Here is a 23,870-nt window from a genome sequence, read left to right as displayed (position 1 = left end):
GCCAAGCAAGAGGCTAAAGTGTCTGCTTGGCATCTTTCTGATGCTCGAGAGAGAGCTGAGAAACTCCAAGCAGAGCTCAGCGAGAACAGAGCAAGTGCCAACACCGCCTTCGTGAAGCGCGGGCATGAGCTACAGTCTGCGCGGGAGAAGCTACAGGCGGCCGAGGTGGACGCGGCCAAGTACGCGCGTAGAGTGCGCGACTTGGAGCTTGACGCGGAGGCGCGTGACCAAGCTCTTGTCCAGTCTATAACTGAAAAATCATCATTGGAGAGTGAGGTTGCGCGCCTGAGGAAGGAGCTGGCGGCCGCGCGGGCCGAGAAAGATGAAGCCTTGGTGACGGCAGCGTCTAGCCAGGAAGCACTCGAGCTTGCGCGAGCGGAAAAGGAAGAAGCCTTGGCGGCAGCAGCGTCCGACAAAGAGGAGCTGAAACAGACTAAGGAAACTGTTGAGTTGTTAAACTCTCAGATTCCTGCTCTTGAGACGTCTGTTGCTTCCCTCGCGCAGGATCGCCAATGGCTAATCTCACAGGGTATGACTCGTTGCGCTTACGCGATGAAATACTCAGACGAGTTTCAGGCCCTTGTGATGGATTGCAACGCTGCCGCGCGCTTGGTGGGTCGAGCTGAAGGGTTTAAGGATGGCTATGAATATGGCATGCTGAAGAAGAACCCATCCGACTACCCTTATCAGAGCGACGTTGCCTGCGCGGACATGGCCGCGATGGGGGAGAAGTATTTGAATACTCCCATTCCCATCCTTGCGCAGGTATTTTAACCTTAATGAGATTACCTTGACTTATTTTCCAAGTCTTTTTGTACTCATATTTTTCCTTATGATTTGCAGATATCCGCGCTTGCTGACCAGCCCGATCTCGGCACGCTAAAGAAATTACTTGACGAGTGCGAAGGGGCTGGTGGCGGCGATGATGGCGCGGGGAATGCTGCCCCTGCTAGCGGCTCTGGCGTGGCCAAAGGACCCGCTCCTGACACTATTGTGACAGAAGGCGACTCCATTCAGGACGAACATCTTGACTATGGTCAGTTTGGAGATGACGAGGAGTGGGCTGCGCTAGATGCTGAGGGCGGTGATGAGGACGATGAAGAGGTTGACGTCGACGTGGAGACTTGAGAAACCCTTCATGTTTTTTGTTTTTTATTTGTAGTTTTGTATCTCATCATCTTGTAAACTTGTAAATTTCAATGCTTTGGAATGAAATTTTGTTTTTCCCTTATTCGCATCTTGCGCATTCCCCATTCATCTCTTTATATTGCATGTTTGCTTGTTGAATATAAGATATGCTTGCACGTTGAAATAAGAACAAGGTTGTAAGGAAATTATTATACTTAATCCTTGTCATATTGTAAGTGATTTTGCAATATCCTGACTATGTTGACACGTGCTTTGGCGCTTCATTATTCCTCTTTTGCGCGACGTTATCGCGCATTTATTATAGGTAATTATGAGTTTTTTAGCCTTTACGTGTCAGTATGTGTTACTCTGATATCCATTACAATTTCATGCACGACCTTGACCTGAGACCTTAACAACTATGTTTTGGCATTTGCTTTGCCTTAGTTGTGCTTAGGTATTTTTATGGTCAGGCTACGCAGTATGTAGGATGGATGTTGTGAGTGATTTGAGCTAAGGCTCACATTATTGGGCTAAGGCCCTGAGCTAAGGCTCATATTATTGGGCTAAGGCCCTGACGTTTTAGAGTTAAGACTCGTTAACGCGTTTGAGCTTGAAGCTCCCGCATGTATGTTTTACTTCGTTTTATTTTTGTTTTGATGTCAATACAATGTTGTCATATTGCTCAAAATTAATAAAGGGAAGTGTGAAACATGTATGCAAAAGGTAATAGAATCCATATTAAGAGAAGATAGCGCGTATCATTATTCATAATGGCTTAAAGAGCCTTGATTACAAATTTGACAATTTTTACATGAAACATTTTCTAAGCTGTGCCGCGTTCCATGCGCGCGGGATCTTCTTTCCATTCAAATCTTTCAAAGCGTATGCGCCTTTTCCCAATTCTTCCGAGACTTGATAAGGTCCCTCCCAATTGGGGGACATCTTTCCTGGGGGTATCGCGCGGCTAGCTTCATTGTTTCGAAGGACAAAATCATTCTTCTTGAAGTGGCATTCTTTCACGCGTTGATTGTAATATTTTTCCAGTTTTTTCTTGTACTTGGCTTCACTGATGATAGCCGCCTCTCTGCGCCCTTCAAGTAAGTTGAGATCCAACCTCCTTTCGCGCTCGTTATCAATCTTGTTCATCATGAGCACTCTATGGGATGGGCATCCAATTTCTGCTGGAATCATAGCCTCCGTTCCATAGGTTAGGCTAAACGGGGATTCGCCATTGCTGGTTTTGCTTAATGTCCTGTGTGCCCACAGGACATTAGGTAGCTCTTCGACCCAAGAATGGGATTCTCCCTCCAACCTTTTCTTCAGCCCATTTAACAAGCTTTGATTCGCGCGCTCCACTTGGCCATTCCCCTGAGGGTGGTATACCGAAGTGAAGATTTGGTTGATGCGCAATTCCTTGAGCCAGTTAGATATCTTCCTGTCAGTGAATTGTTTGCCATTATCGCTCACAATTTCCATGGGCAAGCCAAAACGGCATATGATGTGGCTCCAGATAAACTGCTTCATCGCTTCGGCTGTGATTTTTGCTAGTGGCTTGGCTTCAACCCATTTTGTAAAATAGTCTACTGCCACTACCAAAAATTTTACTCGCCCTTGCGCTTGCGGTAGGGGACCCACAATATCGATTGCCCATTTGTGGAAAGGCCATGCGGAGGTCACCGGAATCAAGTTGTTCTTTGGCCGCATGGTGTTTGGCGCATAGCTCTGACATGCTTTGCATTTTTGGATCTCTTTTAAAGCGTCCAAGTACATGCCTGGCCAATAGTAACCTGCGCTCATTGCCTTGGCAACCACCATGCGCGGGCCAGCATGTATTCCACAGATTCCTTCGTGTATCTCTCTGATCACATAGCTTGCTTCCTCAGCATCTAGGCATTTCATGAGCGGTCCAAGATAAGAGCGTCGATATAATGTACCATCAAGCAGTTCATAGTTCTGCGACTTGTGTCTTATCTTCCTCGCCTGTGCGCGATCGTCCGGTACTTTTCCTTCCTTCAAGAATTCCATTACTGGAGTTATCCATGATGAAGGGGTTGTATGAGTTACAAGGACAGACTTCGCTCCCACCGACGGGTTGCTCATTACTTCTACCCTGACATCTTTGCCAAAGTGATCGAAGCTGGTTGATGCCATCTTGCTCAGCGCGTCAGCAGATTTGTTTTCACTGCGCGGAATATGAATGATTCTGAAGCAGTCAAATTGCTCGATGAGCTTTTTTGCCTGCTCTAGATACAGAGGCATGGTGTTCTCCTTGGCATCATAAAGGCCATTGACCTGTGCTGCTACCAAGTATGAATCAACATGGGCCTCTAGCTTTTTAACTCTGAATTTGTGCGCGATGCGCAGGCCAGCCAGCAGGGCTTCATACTCAGCTTCATTGTTGGTGCTCTTGAAGTCCAACCTGATGGCGTAAGTATATTCCTGATTCTCTGGATCCACCAGCTTGAGGCCTGCGCCGGATCCTTCGTTGTTTGAAGCTCCGTCGGTGAATAATCTCCACACATTTTCTTCATCATTGGCTCGCGGAGGGTCTACCTCGCGCTGAGCCTCTTCAATTTTTCCTTCGGGGACTTCTGCAATGAAATCAGCCAAGACTTGTCCCTTGATTGCTGGACGGGGCTTATAGGCGATCGTGTGCTCTCCTAATTCCAGCGCCCATTTTGTTAGCCTTCCCGAGAGCGCGGGGCGCCGCAAGACTTACTGGATGTTGTAACCAGTCAGAACTTCAATGGGATGACCATTGAAATATCTATGAAGCTTGCGCGACGCGTGTGTTAGTGACAAAACTAACTTTTCCATGATGGAGTAGCGCGTCTCAGGATCTGTCAGCACCCGACTCACATAGTATATTGGCGTTTGGATTCCCTTGCGATCCACCAACAATACTGCGCCGATGGCGCGCTCTCCTGCTGATAGGTACAATGTCAAAATTTCACCAGGAAGTGGAGCTGTGAGCGCGGGCAGATTTATCAAACATTCTTTTATCTCACTGAAAGCTTGCTCGGCCTCAGGAGTCCATTTGAATTGGCTTTTCTTTAAGCAATTCCTCAATGTGTTGACAAATGGGGTAGATTTGCTTGCATGGTTCGCTAGGAACCTGTTGATTGAAACCAATCTACCATTCAGCTTCCGGACTTCTTTCATGGTGGATGGCGAGGGCATGTCAAGGATGGCCTCCACCTTTTCTGGGTTCACCTTGAAACCATCCTTGGTGACCATTACACCTAGAAATTTTCCCTCCTGTACGCCGAAAGTGCATTTGCTCGGATTGAGCTTCATGTTAACTTCCACCTACAAAATGAACAGCACCGTAAACTTACCCCTCAGAAAGGGACAGAGGGGTCCTCTTTGGGGTAACCCTCCGGTGTGAGAATAAGAGTTTGTAGGAGAAGATAATAATATGAGAGTAAGGAAAATGGAGTGTATTGCTTAATATAGCTGAATACTGTGTAATTGGGTGTCCCTCTCCTTGTGGAGTTGATGTGGTATTTATAGTGCTAGGGTTTCCAATGATTGGGCTCAGACCCAATCAGGGCCTTTTTGGCCTCCTCCTATAGCTTTGCGCCACGTGTCCTTGAGACACCTGGTGCTTTTTCATTGGTTATAATCACGTGGTAGCAAATGGGTTTTGCTGAGTTGTCCACCTTTCATTGGCAGCTGTCAACATCAGCATATTCTTATTCCTTAAAAAGATACCTTCTGGAAGGTCTTACCTGATCCATGACGATGTTTCCACGGATTTTCAAGATGAACGAACCACGTCTTGATCTTCCTCTTCTTCTGCGGCTGGCCGGCGACCTGCAATGTCGAGACCTGCAATGGTTTCGGGGGTATGGAGGCGACTGCTAAGATATCCTGAGGATTTCTTGTTCACAGACACAAAAAGTGGTGGTGGCTCTTACTGAGCATCACCCATGATAAGGAGGTGGAGACCTCCTTATATAGAGTCTCATGGCCACCATCATGGTACCCTAATGGGCCTAGCCCAGTTAGGGTTACCTCCACAAAACCCCCTCGGCCATATAGGGTCGTAGAACCGGGTTTTAGTACCATACCCCTACAAGCCCCCCCAAGTCCAGTGTTGCTCCTGGGCGCGCAAGCGTCTAGGTGGAGCGCTGGACTTTATAAGGTGTGAGGCGGTTTTTTCCCTTTTCTTTGGCCTTGTCTTTATTGTCTGAGTTTTGAGAGGCTTTCTTCATGATGGTGACATGTTGTAATAAAAGCCTGCGCGCGAGGCGAATTACAAGCTATAATAATAATGGAGCTGGCGCGAGAAGCGACTTACGAGTTATAATAATAATGGAGCTGGCGCGAGAAGCGACTTACGAGCTAAAATAATAATGGAGCTGGCGCGAGAAGCGACTTACGAGCTAAAATAATAATAATGCCTGCGCGCGAGAGGCGTCTTACGAGCTTAGAATAATAAAAGCCTGCGCGCGAGAGGCGTCTTATGAGCTTTGAGAATAATAATTGAGCTGGCGCGTGAGGCGGCTTACAAGCTGTAAAATAATAAAGAAGCTGGCGCGCGAGGCGACTTACGAGCTTGTAGAATAATGAAGCTGGCGCGCAAGGCGACTTACAAGCTGTAAAATAATAAAGAAGCTGGCGCGCGAGGCGACTTACGAGCTTGTAGAATAATGAAGCGGCGCGCAAGGCGACTTACGAGCTTGTAGAATAATGAAGCTGGCGCGCAAGGCGACTTACGAGCTATAATAATAGAGGCTGCGCGAGTGGCGACTTACGAGATAAGAATAATAAAGCCTGCGCGCGAGAGGCGTCTTACGAGCTGAGAATAATAAAAGGCCTGCGCGTAAGGCGACTTACGGGCTGTAAGAATAACAGCTTGCACGCGAGGCGTCTTATGAGCTGTGTGAATAATAAAGGCTTGCGCGTGAGGCGACTTACGGGCTGTAAGAATAACAACAGCTTGCGCGCGAGGCGTCTTATGAGCTGTGTGAATAATAAAGGCCTGCGCGTGAGGCGACTTACGGGCCATAAGAATAATAACAGCTTGCGCGCGAGGCGTCTTATGAGCTGTGAATAATAAAGCCAGCGCGTGAGGCGACTTACGGGCTGTAAGAACAATAACAGCTTGCGCGCGAGACGTCTTATGAGCTGTGAATAATAAAGCCAGCGCGTGAGGCGACTTACGGGCTGTAAGAACAATAACAGCTTGCGCGCGAGACGTCTTATGAGCTGTGAATAATAAAGCCAGCGCGTGAGGCGACTTACGGGCTGTAAGAACAATAACAGCTTGCGCGCGAGGCGTCTTATGAGCTGTGAATAATAAAGCCAGCGCGTGAGGCGACTTACGGGCTGTAAGAATAACAGCTTGCGCGCGAGGCGTCTTATGAGCTGTGAATAATAAAGCCAGCGCGTGAGGCGACTTACGGGCTGTAAGAATAACAGCTTGCGCGCGAGGCGTCTTATGAGCTGTGAATAATAAAGCCAGCGCGTGAGGCGACTTACGGGCTGTAAGAATAACAACAGCTTGCGCGCGAGGCGTCTTATGAGCTGTGTGAATAATAAAGTCCTGCGCGTGAGGCGACTTACGGGCCATAAGAATAATAACAGCTTGCGCGCGAGGCGTCTTATGAGCTGTGAATAATAAAGCCAGCGCGTGAGGCGACTTACGGGCTGTAAGAACAATAACAGCTTGCGCGCGAGGCGTCTTATGAGCTGTGAATAATAAAGCCAGCGCGTGAGGCGACTTACGGGCTGTAAGAATAACAGCTTGCGCGCGAGGCGTCTTATGAGCTGTGAAAAATAAAGCCAGCGCGTGAGGCGACTTACGGGCTGTAAGAATAACAGCTTGCGCGCGAGGCGTCTTATGAGCTGTGAATAATAAAGCCTGCGCGTGAGGCAACTTACGGGCTACTTTATGTCACGCGCCACGTGTAGATGTTGCATGCACGTGCGCGTAGACTTTGGTTTTGTGTTATGTGCCACGCGCAGATGTTGCGTGCGCGTGCGTGTAGACTGTAACATGTGCGAGCATGTGATGCGTAAGCATGTGATGCGTAAGCATGTGTAATATGCGTGAGCATATGTGATGCGTGAACATATGGTATGAGGATTCCCACCCCTAAGTTTGGCGTGTAGCCATATGGGATCTTAGGAGGATTCCCAACCTTGCAGTTTGGCGCGTAGCCATATGGGATATTAGGGGGATTCCCAACCTTGACGTTTTGGCGCGTAGCCATATGGGATATTAGGAGGATTCCCAACCTTGAAGTTTGGCGCGTAGCCATATGGGATATTAGGAGGATTCCCAACCTGGAAGTTTGGCGCGTAGCCATATGGGATATTAGGAGGATTCCCAACCTTGGCGCGTAGCCATATGGGATATTAGGAGGATTCCCAACCTTGAAGTTTGGCGCGTAGCCATATGGGATATTAGGAGGATTCCCAACCTTGAAGTTTTGGCGCGTAGCCATATGGGATATTAGGAGGATTCCCAACCTTGAAGTTTGGCGCGTAGCCATATGGGATATTAGGAGGATTCCCAACCTGGAAGTTTGGCGCGTAGCCATATGGGATATTAGGAGGATTCCCAACCTTGGCGCGTAGCCATATGGGATATTAGGAGGATTCCCAACCTTGAAGTTTGGCGCGTAGCCATATGGGATATTAGAAGGCGCGTAGCCATATGGGATATTAGGAGGATTCCCAACCTTGAAGTTTGGCGCGTAGCCATATGGGATATTAGGAGGATTCCCAACCTTGAAGTTTGGCGCGTAGCCATATGGGATATTAGGAGGATTCCCAACCTTGAAGTTTGGCGCGTAGCCATATGGGATATTAGGAGGATTCCCAACCTTGAAGTTTTGGCGCGTCGCCTGATGCGCGCATGCACGGCGATAGAGTGGTGACTCGCAAGTGCGTGTGCATGGCGGAGGTCTCTTGCGCAAAACCCAGATGGTGTTTTCCGCGGCGGCACATGCACGGCTGCGGAGTGAGAACCCCCGGGCGTGCGTATATGGCGGCGGAAGTCTAGTAACTTCTGGATCTGCAATTTAAGAGTCAGATCTGCAACTTTAGACCTAAAATCCAGGTCTGTAATCTAGACCTAGATCTGTAAATCAGATCTGGACAGATCTGAAGATTCGAAGCAGATTTAAAACCATCACAGATTCGGAGATCCTGAATCACAGATTCACAGATTCGGAGATCTGATCATTCGAATCACGGATTTTCCTTCTTGCCCAGATCTGGAAGCCTCTTTTTAGATCTATGGATCTTTTTGAGCTTTAAATAGAACAAGCTTTGAAGCCTTTTTCTGTAAACTTCCAGATCTGCGTTTTTCTTGGGAGAGATCTGACAGCCGAGATGAAGATCGAAGGGCAGTTCGTTGTTGTCCCACGGATGGCGCCAATGTCGAAGCACGAAATGAATCTTACCTGATCCATGACGATGTTTCCACGGATTTTCGAGATGAACGAACCACGTCTTGATCTTCCTCTTCTTCTGCGGCTGCGCCGGCGACCTGCAATGTCGAGACCTGCAATGGTTTCGGGGGTATGGAGGCGACTGCTAAGATATCCTGAGGATTTCTTGTTCACAGACACAAAAAGTGGTGGTGGCTCTTACTGAGCATCACCCATGATAAGGAGGTGGAGACCTCCTTATATAGAGTCTCATGGCCACCATCATGGTACCCTAATGGGCCTAGCCCAGTTAGGGTTACCTCCACAAAACCCCCTCGGCCATATAGGGTCGTAGAACCGGGTTTTAGTACCATACCCTACAGATACGTTGGAACTTGCGACGATATGGACTCATTTATTAGTCTGCATGGGTCTTTAAGCAACTAAGCTCACTTCTTTCATGAAAGTATCCATGACCATATGTTGAAGAGATGAGATTAGCAAGTAGCGGTAATTGCAATGTCACGAATGAAGCAATTGGAAGACATGTTAATGCCCCAATTGGGACCAATATCCACAGGTTCTCTTGCCCAGACATAATATATAATGTTGAACCAAAGGCTATCAACATGGTTGTCACTGATAAGAATAACATGACAAGGCCAAATATTAATCTCTTAGGCAACTTGTAGAGGAAGTCGTCATATGAATAACGTGCTGTGAGGATAGATAAAAACAACAGCAAGGAGGTGGTGGATGTGAACAATGAGATTGCATCCGAGACAATAAATATGATGAAGCTCGAATTTGTTTTATAGATTGCTTTTCCGGTATCCTGATTGTTTCCACCTGGCACAGTAATGGCCGCAGCAAAAACAATTGTAATAATAAGTGCAGCTGTGATTGTATATGAATCAGCTGCTTTTTTCATCCAATCTTCACCTTTTTGTCTCAAATCCTTGTGTTCTCTTGTAAACACCATACTTGGTGTTTCGTTTTCATCGTTCTTCTTTGTCCTCTCACTTGGTCGCAATATTTTGCTTACTTTCTGTACATTGATAGATGTTACGACACATAAATTCAAAATAATTTCATTTTTTTTCAAGACTAGCGAACAGCAATGTCTGCAATAGTTTGCTTACTTCCTGTATGTTGATATATGTTTGAACACATAAATTCAAGGTAATTTCATTTTTTCAAGTATTAAGGAACAACATTTTCACCTTAAACCACTTTAGCTCCCTTTGCATTTGTAATGCTGCACCGGTAACCATATTGAGTGTGTCTGGAGGTGCTAATTTTCCAGCCAAGTGCAAAATGTTGTTAAAATCGTGCCAGGAAACGAATTTTATTCCACTGTTATACGTTAATTCGGGCTCCAAAAATTTGTAGACATTTTCACAACGGTTGATTACTGAGAGTTGTAAAAGTGTATACCTTTTATCGTTCAAGGTCTGAATTGATTCTGGAAACACTTGGGTGATCTGTTCTATTACCTCAGGAATATTATTTTCCACGGCCAAAATAAGTGCATCTTCATAAACTTTATAACCATCATATTCTAACTTTCCAGCTTCCTCACATATAAACTTCAGTATGGTAAGACATGAACTGTGTTCCACTTTTTCCTTGTGGATGCGGCACTGTAGACAATTAATGGCAACTAAAAATTTCATTGTGAAGTTACATGAAAGTTATTCGGTGTTTTGCTGGATATTAAAACAATTCATTTATGAACTATTGCAATGGGAGGAGAAATTAGAGTCCTAATTACCATGTAGAAGTGTAACATCCCAAAATCTGACAAAAATCTTCTTAGCGACTACACAAGAAACCAAATTATGTTATATGAATATAAAGAATTAAAATTACAATAATCTTGAATAAAAACCCAACAACATTAATGGCAAAAGCAATAAGGCCACATACGGTTACGGCGCCTCAAATAGTTAAAAAAAGGTAGCTTGAATATTCTTCCAAAGAGTGCAACTTTGACCATGAGTTGTGTGTTGAAAACTTGAAATAACAGGTTAAGTGAATTTCAATCATCTTTTTATAGTGGAATTGAATTCGGTTTGCTAAAAGTTAAGCATGAATGCGATGTTTTATGTTGAGAGATATAGATGTGTAATCTCACTAAAATATCGGAAGCTATGACGAAGAGGGTTTAAATGGTGACGTCGGTCTAATTCGACTTACAGCGACAACATGTCGTCAGCATATGCTTCTTCATATTTTTGAGTTTTTGTTACTTTTCTCGACGACATTGCCATGTGCTAATTATTTACTTTTGTACTTCTTTAAATAGCATTAAACAATAAGCGGAACAGTATTATCAGGCTAACCCTATGGCGAAGGCACGTCATTGATATGGATTTAGATTTTTTTTCTTTCTTACTTTTCCTATATTTCAGGAATATATAAAAGAAAGAACAACGTCGTGATCTTTGGTCATATGCATGCGACATGTCATCACCCCCTGTTTAAATAATATCTTTTTCTTTTCTTATAACCTGGAATAAATAAAAAGTAATAACAATGCCGTTTTCTTTGACCCTATACCGATGACATCTCATCGTCATTGGGTAGATGATAACATGAATAACAAAACACGGCTTATGTTTTCATTCTTGCCCATCCCACTCTCATAATCAATCTAAGTCTCCATCTCACCCAATCAAAAATGGATCTTTGATAAGTCAAGCTTTAAAATAAAACTCAAATTATGACGGGCTCTTTGTTACCATGTTTGAATTTTTGATCTACCGTTAACTTTTTGGTAAGGTATGACTCATGTACGTAAGTTAGTAATGAAGCTAGAAAACTTAAAACACCATAGCAAGTGATTATTCTTTTAACTCATCTCTTTGGGGTTCTTGGTAATTTAGTGGATAGGTGCTAAGATTCGAGTTTAATTAGGGTAATTTAGTGGGTTGGTGTGCCAACTTTTGCCACCAATGGTGACAAACCTTTATGGTGATGGCATGTCATAACAAGAACCATGACACGACAACATATGTGCTATATAGTGACGACTTATGAGTCAGTTTATCAGTATATCCGCAAAATAAATTACACCAGACATTTATGATTAAATTTGTTCTAAACCCTGTTTTGACTCGAAACCAAACTGGTCACTACCTGTTTTAATGGTTACCCAACCCGACCAGACTGTTTTACTAGGTTTACGATAAAATCAAAATATTTAAAATAGGATTTTTATGGTATATTTTATCAGACTTTTGTGGGCACAAACCAATGTAGATGTAGCTCTTCCATTTGACATGATTGACTTTGTTTCTCTTGGTTCTCAATATCCGGGAACTTACATGTGTCACCTAAGCTGCAATTATTTGCCGAACACCTTCAAAATGAAAATAAAATGCTAATAAGATGGTGAAGCAAATACACATTCTAATAATTATTTCAAAAGCCAGCATTATATTCCTAAACCAGTTTTTTTTCTATTTTATTTTTTATATAGTTGTGGATATGGATAAATTAGTTCTAGACCCATTTATGGTTGTAAACGAACCGAACGAACACGAACAAGGCCGTGTTCATGTTCGTTCGTTAAGGAAATAACTTGTTCATGAACACTTACCAGAACGAGATTGTATGTTCGTGTTCATTCATTAAGGAAATGAATGTGTTCACGAACACAAACGAACACAAATAAAATCTGTAGAGCTTAGAAACTGAGACCAATATATTCATCTATGTGAATAATAAAAGTATGTAAACGAATCAAAGGAACACGAACAAGGGCATATACATTCGTGTTCTTTCATTTAACTTTAAACGGACACAAACACTTAAATGAACATATATTTATATTCATGTTCGTTTATGTTTGTTTGTTTAAAATCTAAACGAGCATAACTGAACGAAGATAAACGAACATAAATGAACAAATGTAAATGAACAAAAACAAACATAAATGAAAACACTTAAATGAACAGGAGTTAACAAATATACAACCTTTGATGACTGATCCAGATAAAATATAATTATTTTCCATTAATATATAAATGAACATAAATAAGCAGACATAAAGAACATAATCGAACGTTTATGAACATAAATGAAATTAAACGAATGAAAATTTTTTGTTCACGTTCGTTTATTTACTAAATAAACGAACTTTAGAACGGTTCAGTTTGGTTACGGGTCTACCCATAAATTTTATTGTTGTTTGCATGGTTTAGAAAAAGAGGAAAATAGCTAGGTGGTGACAACTAGGCAAAGATTCTAACATGGCATTCCATATCATCGGATCTGTTTGACCGGACAAAATATAGGTCTACCATCTCAATGACGATTAATTAGCCCTGGACGCCATTGTTTCATATAGGGAGGAAGAATGATATTACAAACAACCCCGGAAAAAAAAAACAAATAGCAAGAGTCTTGTGATCTTGGTAATGCAAATGAATTTTTTTATTCACTTCGTTTGTTGTGATATACACGTGCAATAATAACAAGTACCAACAAAAATATAAAATAACCTTTAACTGTACTTTCTTTGAAAGGCCCGAATCCCTATATCACTTACCGAGTTACCGAAACAAATTGACCCAATTACAAATTTTGTCCTTTAAAAAAAGCCAAACTACGGTTCGTGTCCTTTTTTTAGTTTCCTTGCAGGCGGTGTACTTTAAACATTTTTTTCCTACAAGTTTTGTCCTTTACGCTAACTGGGTTAGAAAAAGTCAGTTAAATCCCATCACGTGAGGCACATGTGAGGGCATTTTTGTCTTTTCGTCTATACATAATAAAAAAAGATAAAAACTCTTTCTTTCTCTTCTATCAAACTCTACTCTCTCTCCCTATTTCTTTTTCTTTCTTAATAACCCACCACCACCACCCCCACACCTGCCCCCATCCAACCTCCGGCAACCACTACCAGCGAGCCAGAGATCTTGATTTTCCGGAGAGCACAAAGCAGATCTGAAACCACCATTCCACCACTGTCCACCCAATCTCTGTCCTCTTACAACACAACTCATGTTCATCGATCGACTAATCTCCGCCGCCGCCTCCTACTTACCATCAGCCATCATCACCCCCACCTGCCCCCACCGTCAGGCCCACTGGTTCATCACCACACTTACCAACATCCTCATCCCCAAATCTAAACCCTACACCCACCGTCACCATTGTCATAGACTTAACAACCGCCGCTACAACCACACTTAACAACGACGACACAAGATCTGGATTCCCATGACAACGCCAATCACAATTCCCTTTCCGGCACTCAGATCTGGGTTACGTCACATGTTATCATGTGGCTGCATCGCCGTTTTCGGTTTCCTTTATCGTCGGAACCCTATATCCACTCTCAAGACCACTGATTACCCACGGCGGTTTCCTTTATCGCCGGAAAATCGTGGTGGTGGTGGATCTGAGTCATGGCCTTAAACCCTAACTTCATCTTCATCTAATCCAATATCCGATCACAATGGTTGAAGAACAGCCGCCGATTGATCAAATCAAACTCATCCACAAGCTCGGTATCTTCAAAATTTGGGTACTGTACAAGTGAGAGGAGTAGAAAGAGTAGAGAGCGAGAAAGAAGACGAGAAGAGAGAGAGAAAATATATCTTTAATATATATTATTTTTTTTACAATAATATATTTGAACCATCTCGTTGAAAAGACCAATATACCCTCACATGCGCCTCACGTGAGGGTATTTAACTGACTTTTTCTAACCCACTTAGCGTAAAGGACAAAACTTGTAGGAAAAAAATGTTTAAAGTACACCGTCTGCAAGGAAACTAAAAAAAGGACACGAACCGTAATTTGGCTTTTTTTAAAGGACAAAATTTGTAATTGGGTCAAACAAACTATTGACAATTTGACGAACAACTTCAGAGGCGGCTACATACCTTTTTCTCGAAATTTTGGAATCACGACAAAATGTAAACCAAACTCACGAATCAAAATCAAGAGCATATTCAATTATTCATATATATATATATATACATGTGTGTGTGAGAGAGAGAAAGTTAATGTACAAATGAAATTAACGTATTAAACGTGATAATCAAGTAGTAGATTAATTATGTAATTATTCTATGATGTAATTACATAATTACTCTACATGTATATATATTTACTCTACTTGATTCTCACGTTTAGCACATTAATTTCATTTATATTTGGTTCAAACCATATATATATATATAGGGGAAGGTTCATGTGCATTTTAATCTTAATTTGAGAGCGTAGGAAATAATATAAATTTAAAAAAAATAAGAGCGTAAGAAACAATGCCACTCTACATAAACAATGATTTATAACAACAAAGAAAAGTACCTAAAAATACAATAAATAATCAAAATCAAGAACAAAATAATAACAGTAAATACCAGCAAATAGTACTTATAACAACAAAAGAATACAAATATAATAACAACAACAAAATATAAAGGAACAAATACTTATAACGTCTCATAATTGAAAACTAGCAAATACGAACAAAAAATAACATCAAACACTTATAAAAATAAACCTAATAATAACAGCAAGTTGGTTCTCAATGTTTTCATTTTAAGGATAAAATGTATCTAATTTGTTTTCAAATAAAAATAAAGAGTTTCTAAAGAATGGTAAGAGCCAACAGATTTGTGACATGTGGCATTACAAATTGTTGTCAGTTTATGGTAATTTTAAATCTCAACAATTGTTTAACATGATCCAATGACTATGATTTATTTTTAGTTTTCTTATGAAACTACTTACTTTTAGGATAACTCTCTCTCTCTCTCTCTCTCTCTCTCACACACACACATACATATATATATATATGGTAAGGATCCTAAGAGAACCTTTTGCAAATTGAGAACTTTGAGAACCATTTTGGACCGCTAAAAACACCTTTAAAAAATCATAAAACAAAAAATAACAAAAATTTTAAAAAAGTAAAAAAAAAATCAAAATTCTTATATTTCATTCCGGTTTCATTTAAAAAAACGTCGTATTATACACATATGTATAATTTTATATAATCTTTAGTTACGTAATATACCCATATGTACAATATCATTTATCTTAAATTATACATATGTGTATACAAAAAACATGTAAATGTATATATATGTATATATTATACATATGTGTATATAATTTAACTAAACCGAGTTTTTTTTATGAAACCGGGATGATAAAATAAGAATTTTGGTTTTTTTACTTTTTTGATTTTTGTGTTTTTTTTTATTTTATGATTTTTTTTTATTTTTGGGTTTTTTGTAGTTCAAAATGGTTCTCATAGTTCTCAATTTCAAAAGAGTTATCTCATTATCCTGATCCTATATATATATATATATATATATATATATAAGGTTAGGATCATGTGAGAACCATTTTAGAACAAAAAAATTTTCTTTTCAAGAAAAACAAAAAAATTATAAAAAAACGTGAAAATAAAAAAATTAAAAGAACCAAAATTTTTTATTTTCATCCCGGTTTCATAAAAAAATTTCGGTTGAGCAAAATTATACATATATGTATTTTTTTAATTTTATACATATTATTCGTTATGCACATGTATACAATTAAAATAAATGGTAATGTACATATGTGTACATTATGTAAATAATTAGTTTTTTTATGAAATCGGGATGAAAAATAAAAATTAGTGGTTTATTTACTTTTAAAACTTTTTGATTTTTTTGATTTTTATAATTTTTTAATAACTTCTTAAAGGATTTTTTTGTGACCCAAAACGGTTCTCAAAGTTCCAATTTCAAAAAGTTTTCTTAGGATCTCACCTTATATATATATATATATATATATATATATATATATTAGGGTAAGGATCCTAAGAGAATCCTTTGCAAATTGAGAACTTTGAGAACCATTTTAGACCACTAAAAACACCTTTAAAAAAATTTTAAAAAATCATAAAACAAAAAATAAAAAAAAATTTAAAAAAGTAAAAAAACCAAAATTCTTATATTTCATTCCGGTTTCATTAAAAAAATAAAAAAAATTAAAAAAATAATAAAAAAACGTTGTATTATACACATATGTATAATTTTATTTAATCTCTAGTTACGTAATATACACATATGTACAGTATCATTTATCTTAAACTATACACACGTGTATAAAAAAACATGTAAATGTACATATATGTATATATTATACATATGTGTATATAATTTGGCTAAACCGAGTTTTTTTTATTTTTTTTTATTTTTTAAGAAACCGGGATGTTAAAATAAGAATTTTGATTTTTTTACTTTTTTTCATTTTTTTGTTTTTTTTTTATTTTTGAGTTTTTTGTTATCCAAAATGGTTCTCAAATTCAAAAAGGTTTTCTTATGATCCTGATCCTATATATATATATATATGTATATATGTATGACAAATTAAACAATCAGTTCAAACGAACACGTGATAATTGAGATGATAACCCTTGACTCTTTTCATATAATCAAACGAACTTCATGAACATACAAAGAAAGATATTTCTTTTGACACACATAAACACACACACAAAAGTAACAATAACCTAGACCCATATTTATAAATCTACTAAACTTGATATTCCAGACAAGTACTATATTTTCCCTCTAAGACGAAACCTTTCATAAATCTATTATAATTCAAATAACTAAAATAAAACGTTACAAACTAAACCCTTAACTTAATTAATAATTCAAGATTAACCTTCAATTTTGGTTTGAGAATCTATATCCGATATAAAAAAATTGAATATAGAGCGACTGAAGAAACTTACGAGAATAAACAAATTTTTGGTAGAAGTTGTATCTTTTGGCACTTGGATATGCGTCCGACTTTTGTGCAAAAGAATGTAAGATACTCCCAAAATGATAGTGACTGTCTCCAACCAATTTAGGGTAGTCCTTTAGCAACTCATATGCAACATCTACAAGTAGAGTTTAGAATACCAAAATAAATTTAGTATAATTTTTTAAATTTATTTGAGGCTTGGTTTATTTATCAAAACAAAATAATTGGAGAATATAGTAGTATATATGCTAGATACGTGTTAACTTAAATCTACTATATATGTTACATGGATAAAATAGCTCACCAATATACCCGAACGTGATTGCAAGATCGAGAATTACATGACCATAAGGTCCCTCAAAGGGATTCTGGTCTCCCTCCTTGATGAGGTTAATATGTTCTTTGCACTTTCGAACTAAATAAAGACAAGTGGTCCTGTCTGACCACAAAGTAGCATATTCGAGAGGCGAAGCATCATAAGGATGGAATAATAAACGTGGGTTTTTCTCCACCAACTTCTATACTGCGTGGCTGTTGTTAACAGTTATAGCATAATGCAACACATTATTGCCGTAACTGTTAACAGTTGGAAGTAACTCTGGATTTATCTGATTGAGGAGATTCTCAAGAAACGGAATATTTTTAAGATCTCTGATTGCAAAATGAAGGGTTGTGCGTCCGTCATTATTGAGTTCAGCGGTCAATGCATCTTTGTCCCGGTTGAAAAATTCTTGAGCTTGCTTCCAGTCTCCTTGTTTAATAGCTCTGCGTAGCGGGATGTACTGGTCGAATTCTATTCCTTAAACCCTTCAGCTCGACCCACCAAGCGCGACGCAGCGTTGCAATCCATCACAAGGGTCTGAAACTCGTCTGAGTATTTCATCGCATAAGCGCAACGAGTCATACCCTGTGAGACTAGCCATTGGCGATCCTGCGCGAGGGAAGAAACAGACGTCTCAAGAGCAGGAATCTGAGAGTTTAACAACTCAACAGTTTCCTTGGTCTGTTTTAGCTCTTCTCTGTCGGACGCTGCTGCCGCCAAGGCCTCATTCCTTTCCGCTCGCGCAGCATCGAGCTCTTCTCTGTTAGACGCTGCTGTCGCCAGGGCTTCATCCTTTTCTGCCCGCGCAGCTTCGAGCTCTTTCTTCAGGCGCGCAACCTCACTCTCTAATAAAGATTTGTCAGTGATAGCCTGCACAAGAGTTTGATCACGCGCCTCTGCCTCTAACTCCAAATCGCGCGCTCGCCGCGCGTACTTGGCTGCATCCGCCTCTGCCGCCTGCAGCTTCTCCCGCGCAGCCTGCAGCTCATGCCCGCGCTTCACAAAGGCAGCGTTGGCACTTGCTCGGTTCTCGCTGAGTTCTGCTTGGAGTTTCTCAGCTCTCTCTCGAGCGTCAGAAAGATTCCAAGCAGAAACCTTAGCCTCTTGCTTGGCCTCCGCAAGAGCATCACGCACTTTCACATAATCATAGCGAAGCTCTTGGGAGGCAGCAAAGAACGCAGACCCAGCAAAAAGATGGTCGTTGAGCAAGTCCACGCGGGCGCGGTCCTCCTGAAACCTCCTTTCAGCTGGAGGCACAGAGTGAGCCCAAAAGTCTTCACACACACCCATGGATTGAAATGACCTATCCTCAGTAATATTCCATCTCGGGCGGTATATGTGATCGGCTTCCTGCAAACACAAAGCAACGCCAAAGCAACGTTTTAGTCATCTAAACACTAATATGGAAGTCCGTACAGCGGAGCAAAACGAACTTATACCTGCGGAGAGCAAGCAGAAAAGTCAGCGCCAGCCCCATGAGAAGGCTGCGCCACGAAATCTCGTGGCGCTACAGGGCTTGCGCGGCCGCCATCGGAGTCTTCAAAATTGACCTCCTCATCATCCTCTGTAACAGGCCTTTTCTCCTGCGACTTGGAAAAATCAAAACCAGTCTCGCGAGGAGGGCTGCACGCAGGAGGAGGTGAGGGAGGTCTCGACGCCGCTAGATCAGCGCGTAAAATAGTCTCCTGCTCCTTAGTAATCCCAATAAGAGGAGATTCAGTGCTTGTCGGAGCAGGAGCAGAACTAACGGCGCCGGCGCCAGCAGTGCCGCCAGCAGCTTGTGTGCCAGCTATAATTCCTATGAAAAAACCAAAGAGAAATGATTCATGACTTGATCTAAAGGAAAAAGTCAGAAAATTAAAGCGCAATATATACCTTGGCGCACCGCCGTCCGCGAGTTGAACATCGCCATGAAGTTCATTTTCCCCCTTTTCGAGGGTAAAACAGGGGACTTCAAAGCAACCTTCGGCGCAGCCTCGGTACCTTGCTGCGCCTGAGGTTGATCCACCAAGGTCGCCGGCTCTACAAACATTTGAGTGAGCAAAGATTCATTAATAACTCTATCGGATTCACGCTCATAAAACCACAAAATATAAACAAAGTATACCTGTTGGAGAAGAGGAAACAGCAGGCGCAGCGCCGCTTCCCTTGTCCGCCGCGCGAAGAGATGAGGTGGCGGCACCATACCTCGTGTGGACAGGAGGACTGCCCACACCTCGAGGCAAAGAAGACAAAGAAAACTTGGAGGTAAACCCCTTGGTTTTCTCAAGTCCCTTCGCTTGAGTAGGAGGATCCTGAGCAACAGGGGCATCATTTTTCTTCTGTTTTTTACTGGCCCCTGCGCCAGTTTTGCCTTTAGCTTTGCGCTTGAGTTGTGGCGCCTCAGCTTCTTCCTCCACCTCTTCTTCCGCGAGCTCCAGCTCATAGTTCTCGAGCGCATCTACAATACGTGCAACAGAAATGTTAACCAAATTTGGTATTCTAAAGGCATAAGCATAAGTACAAAGGGCTTACCAGGCGCATCGCTGTCAAAGCAAAATCCCAAATCAACAGGGATGAACATATCATCGAAGCGATCGGGGAAAGCAACTTCCCCAGCGCCCAGCGCGACAGAGCCACCCTCCATATGCTCATCATAGGCGGCGTGGACGTATTCCTTGCTGACTGCATAATACAAGACAAATGATATCAGTAAAACAAATTATATTCGCGCAGAAATAATACAATGAGCTAATAACTCACATAAGCCATCAACTTGAATGACAGGCTCAGTCGCGCTGTCGGTCCACCTCCTGCTCATACCAACCCCCACCAGCACCTCCTCGCAAATATTCTTGGCGGGGGATGGTTCAGCAGTCAACTTATTAACCCACGCGCCAGTTGGGTTCTTAAGAACATTCTCATCCGCGGGCGCAGAAGTGATCGCGCGCATGGTCATGCGGATGGGAATCACACCAGCCTTAATATAAAAAAATTTCTCAGACCAGTCATGAAGGCTTTTGAAGGAAACAGTGCAGCACTTAACCTTCTGATTGCGAGGAATGAATGAGAACCAAGAATCTTGGATTTTTGGCTTGTAAAAATATTGAAAGCGCCGAGGGGTGGGCTCCTCGCGCTGAGCTTTGCACATGAACTCAAAATGAGTCATGCGCACAAGTCCACAAGGATGGACTTGGGATATGTGAATCCCATGAAACTGAAGCAGCGCACCCATAAACCTTGTCATCGGGAGACGAAGGTTACAGTGAGTGAAAAAATGGCAGTATAAGGAGATATAGCCGGTGGGCGGATCTGCCGCCGTTTGCCCGGCCGCCGGGAGCATACAGCCGTACTCAGGGAGAAAACCCTGAGAGGCGATGAGACTGTCGAAATCAGACCGTTTCAGTTTGCAGGGAATCTCATCCCATCTTTTCACTGTTTTGCCCTTCCCCACCTCCTCCGACGAGGCCTCGGCAGCCCGTTTTCCCTTGCCGGTCTTCTTCAAAGTGGACATGACTAATGATTTTACACGGCGTTTGCTGGGGGAGATTGTGGTGTCTGGGTTATCAGACATACAACTGTGAATCAAACAGCGGTTACTTCAAGAACGGAAGTCTGAAAGCAAAAGACAAGCTCTTAATCGGAATGAAAAGGGAAGGAAAGAAAAAGCTCTGAAATAACAATGAAGATGAAGAATAACAACTCAAAAGGCTTGCTTTTATAGGCCCAGGAGAGAGAAAGAAACAGGTATTGATTAGAGTTCACGCGCCCCCACTCGCAGGTGCAGGCCAACACGAGCGCGACACGTGTTCCTGACACTGTGTGAGGGGACATGAAAGGGAACGAAACAGATACTGATCAGAGTTCACGCGCCCCCACTCGCAGGTGCAGGCCAACACGAGCGCGACACGTGTTCCTGACACTGTGTGAGGAGACATGAAAGGCAACTGTAGCACCTCGAGCACACGAAAAGTCTGACACATGTCTCCATCTCTGACGCATGTCAGCACCAACCAACCACGTACATGGACGATTCATTTCAACCAAAAGGATAGAATTTCGCGCAACGATGAGAAATAAAAAAGAAAAGACAAACCCTATTAAAAGAGCAAACTATTAAGTCTAATATCTATCTTACCTCGCTCGCGCGAGACAAGACACACATTAGACTGGGGGGGGGCTTGAAGAGGTATGCACCCGCCTTAACATCGAGCGGGGCGGGTCAACCCACAAGATATAGACAAGAGGCTTGAAATCAAGGCGTCATGAAGGCACAAAGCCAAAACCTATGCGCATGGCGCATATCACATATGCTCACGCATCACATATGCTCACGCATCACATATGCTCACGCGTATCACATGCTCACGCACCATATATGCTCACGCATATCACATCTGCGCGTGGCGCATCTCACATATGCTCACGCATCATATATGCTCACGCATATCACATCTGCGCGTGGCGCATCTGCGTGTGGCGCATATCACATATGCTCACGCATATTACATATGCTTGCGCATATCACATCTACGCGTGAGAATAAAGAGAAGACCTCGCGCATCCTCAGGATAGGCGTATATCACACATGCACATAATCAACCTCGTCCTTATCCAAATCAGGATAAGGACAACCCTGATTGTGCTCATCAAACAACCTTCCAGAAGGTATCCTTTAAGGAATAAAGAATATGCTGATGTTGACAGCTGCCAATGAAAGGTGGACAACTCAGCAAAACCCATGTGCTACCACGTGATTGCACATGGGTCAGGTGAAATACCTTGGTCAGAGAATAATCAATGAAAAAGCACCAGGTGTCCTAAGGACACGTGGCGCGAAGCAATAGGAGGAGGCAAAAAAGGCCCTAATGGGATCTGAGCCCAATCATTGGAAACCCTAGCACTATAAATACCACACCACCTCCACAAGGGGAGGTAAGCAAGAAAATATACTCAAAATCCTTACTCACTCTCAGATTATTATTATCTTCTCCTACAATCTCTTATTCTCACACCGGAGGGTTACCCCAAAGAGGACCCCTCTGTCCCTTTCTGAGGGGTAAGTTCACGGTGCTGCTCGTTTTGTAGGTGGAAGAATTCATACTCCGGAGAACCATCGGTGATATAGCATACTCATACCCGAGGAAAATTGATCGTCTACCAGTGAGCCGATCCACGTTTCTTCACATATGAACATTCATGAAAAAAAATTAGCAAGAAACAAGAACCATTAATAACAGGGAATAAATATTACTGACAGCAGTAGTGGTGTAATTTGCCATGGTCTATATATATAATTGAGCCATACCTTTTATGCTGATGGTGTTAATGTAGCAGATGTCGCTATTTCTTTGAGGTTGATATTTCGTTTAGGTAATCCCAAACATAGGCAGCTGTGGATTGATCAACAACAGTTTTCATCACACCTTCACTCAACGAACCAAAGATCCATCCTTGCACTAGGGCATCCGACCTTTCCCACTCCAGATACTTGGTATTGGAACCATCAATAAATTCCTGAGGTTGCTTTATCGAGCCATCGATAAAACCCAACATATCATGGCTTAATATGAGGTTCCGCATCTGTCTCTTCCATGACACATAATTAGACATGCCGCAGAGCTCTATCGACACAAAGCTAGCCGCATTCACGTGAGAAGGGTGTGGATATTGTTGCAACCCTGTGGATGGATTATTATACAAACAAACACGCATTATTGGTACGTAGACCAATAATTATGAAATGTAATTTCAAAAGAATGAAAGTTGGTTTTTGTTTTTGTACCTTTCTTGTTGGAGTTGCTGCTTGAGCTAGCCATTATAATGGATTGTTATTAAGAGACTAGATGTGTTAGACCAATGTTTGATGATAGATATGTATCTATGCACCATATTTGCTGCTTAACATAAAAACAAGCGACCAAGTCAAGCCTCATTTTTAAAATAAACAAATTATAACACCTTCAAAATTTATTAATTTTTTTCTGGTGTTTGTTAGACTTATAAAATTCGTGTTCATACAAGTGGAATAACGCTTACATTGTAAAACTCGTACTAATTTAAATATGTATACTCACTAATAAATACTTATTTCCATATTAGTTATCACAATTTAAAACCAATACTAATTTGAACAAAATAACTAAATAGATACTTCAATTGTTCTAAACATTACTAGTACTGTAAAACGTCTGCCTGCAAAAAATGTATAATATATGTATTGTTTGTTGTATTTCGTTTAATTATTAAATGTATTACTTTTCATTATTATATATTCTTCTACCGGT

General features: G+C 41.6%; 1 protein-coding gene across 2 annotated transcripts; it reads right to left on the bottom strand.

Moving 5' to 3' along the window:
• Positions 1 to 8,901: 8,901 nt before the first annotated feature.
• On the bottom strand, positions 8,902 to 23,416 carry LOC143629151 (uncharacterized). 2 transcript variants are annotated; one of them, XM_077098503.1, is made up of 5 exons: positions 23,369 to 23,416; positions 17,587 to 18,075; positions 17,269 to 17,418; positions 9,740 to 10,338; positions 8,902 to 9,564 (listed from the first exon to the last, which is right to left on the bottom strand). In XM_077098503.1, exons 4-5 carry the CDS (start codon positions 10,190 to 10,192, stop codon positions 8,935 to 8,937), a joined length of 1,083 nt encoding a protein of 360 aa, XP_076954618.1. In that variant the 5' UTR covers positions 10,193 to 10,338; positions 17,269 to 17,418; positions 17,587 to 18,075; positions 23,369 to 23,416; the 3' UTR covers positions 8,902 to 8,934. The 2 variants fall into 2 exon arrangements, with proteins under 2 accessions (XP_076954618.1, XP_076954619.1); XM_077098504.1 differs by lacking the exons at positions 17,269 to 17,418; positions 17,587 to 18,075; positions 23,369 to 23,416 and adding an exon at positions 11,773 to 11,940.
• Positions 23,417 to 23,870: the final 454 nt, after the last annotated feature.

Source organism: Bidens hawaiensis, unplaced genomic scaffold (assembly GCF_021521415.1).
Source record: "Bidens hawaiensis isolate Kalapana, Puna unplaced genomic scaffold, B.hawaiensis_p1.1 tig00005162_1, whole genome shotgun sequence".
NCBI classification, from domain to species: Eukaryota; Viridiplantae; Streptophyta; class Magnoliopsida; order Asterales; family Asteraceae; genus Bidens; species Bidens hawaiensis.
Note: the sequence above shows the minus strand (reverse complement) of the source record. Positions and strands in the feature narration are given on the sequence as shown.

Bases quoted from the DNA above. Each gene is read 5' to 3' on its own strand.
- LOC143629151 (XM_077098503.1), bottom strand. From the start codon at position 10,192: ATGAAATTTTTAGTTGCCATTAATTGTCTACAGTGCCGCATCCACAAG. The intron at 9,565-9,739 runs GTGAAAATGTTG...ATCAATGTACAG, and splicing joins GGGAGCTAAAGTGGTTTAAG to AAAGTAAGCAAAATATTGCG.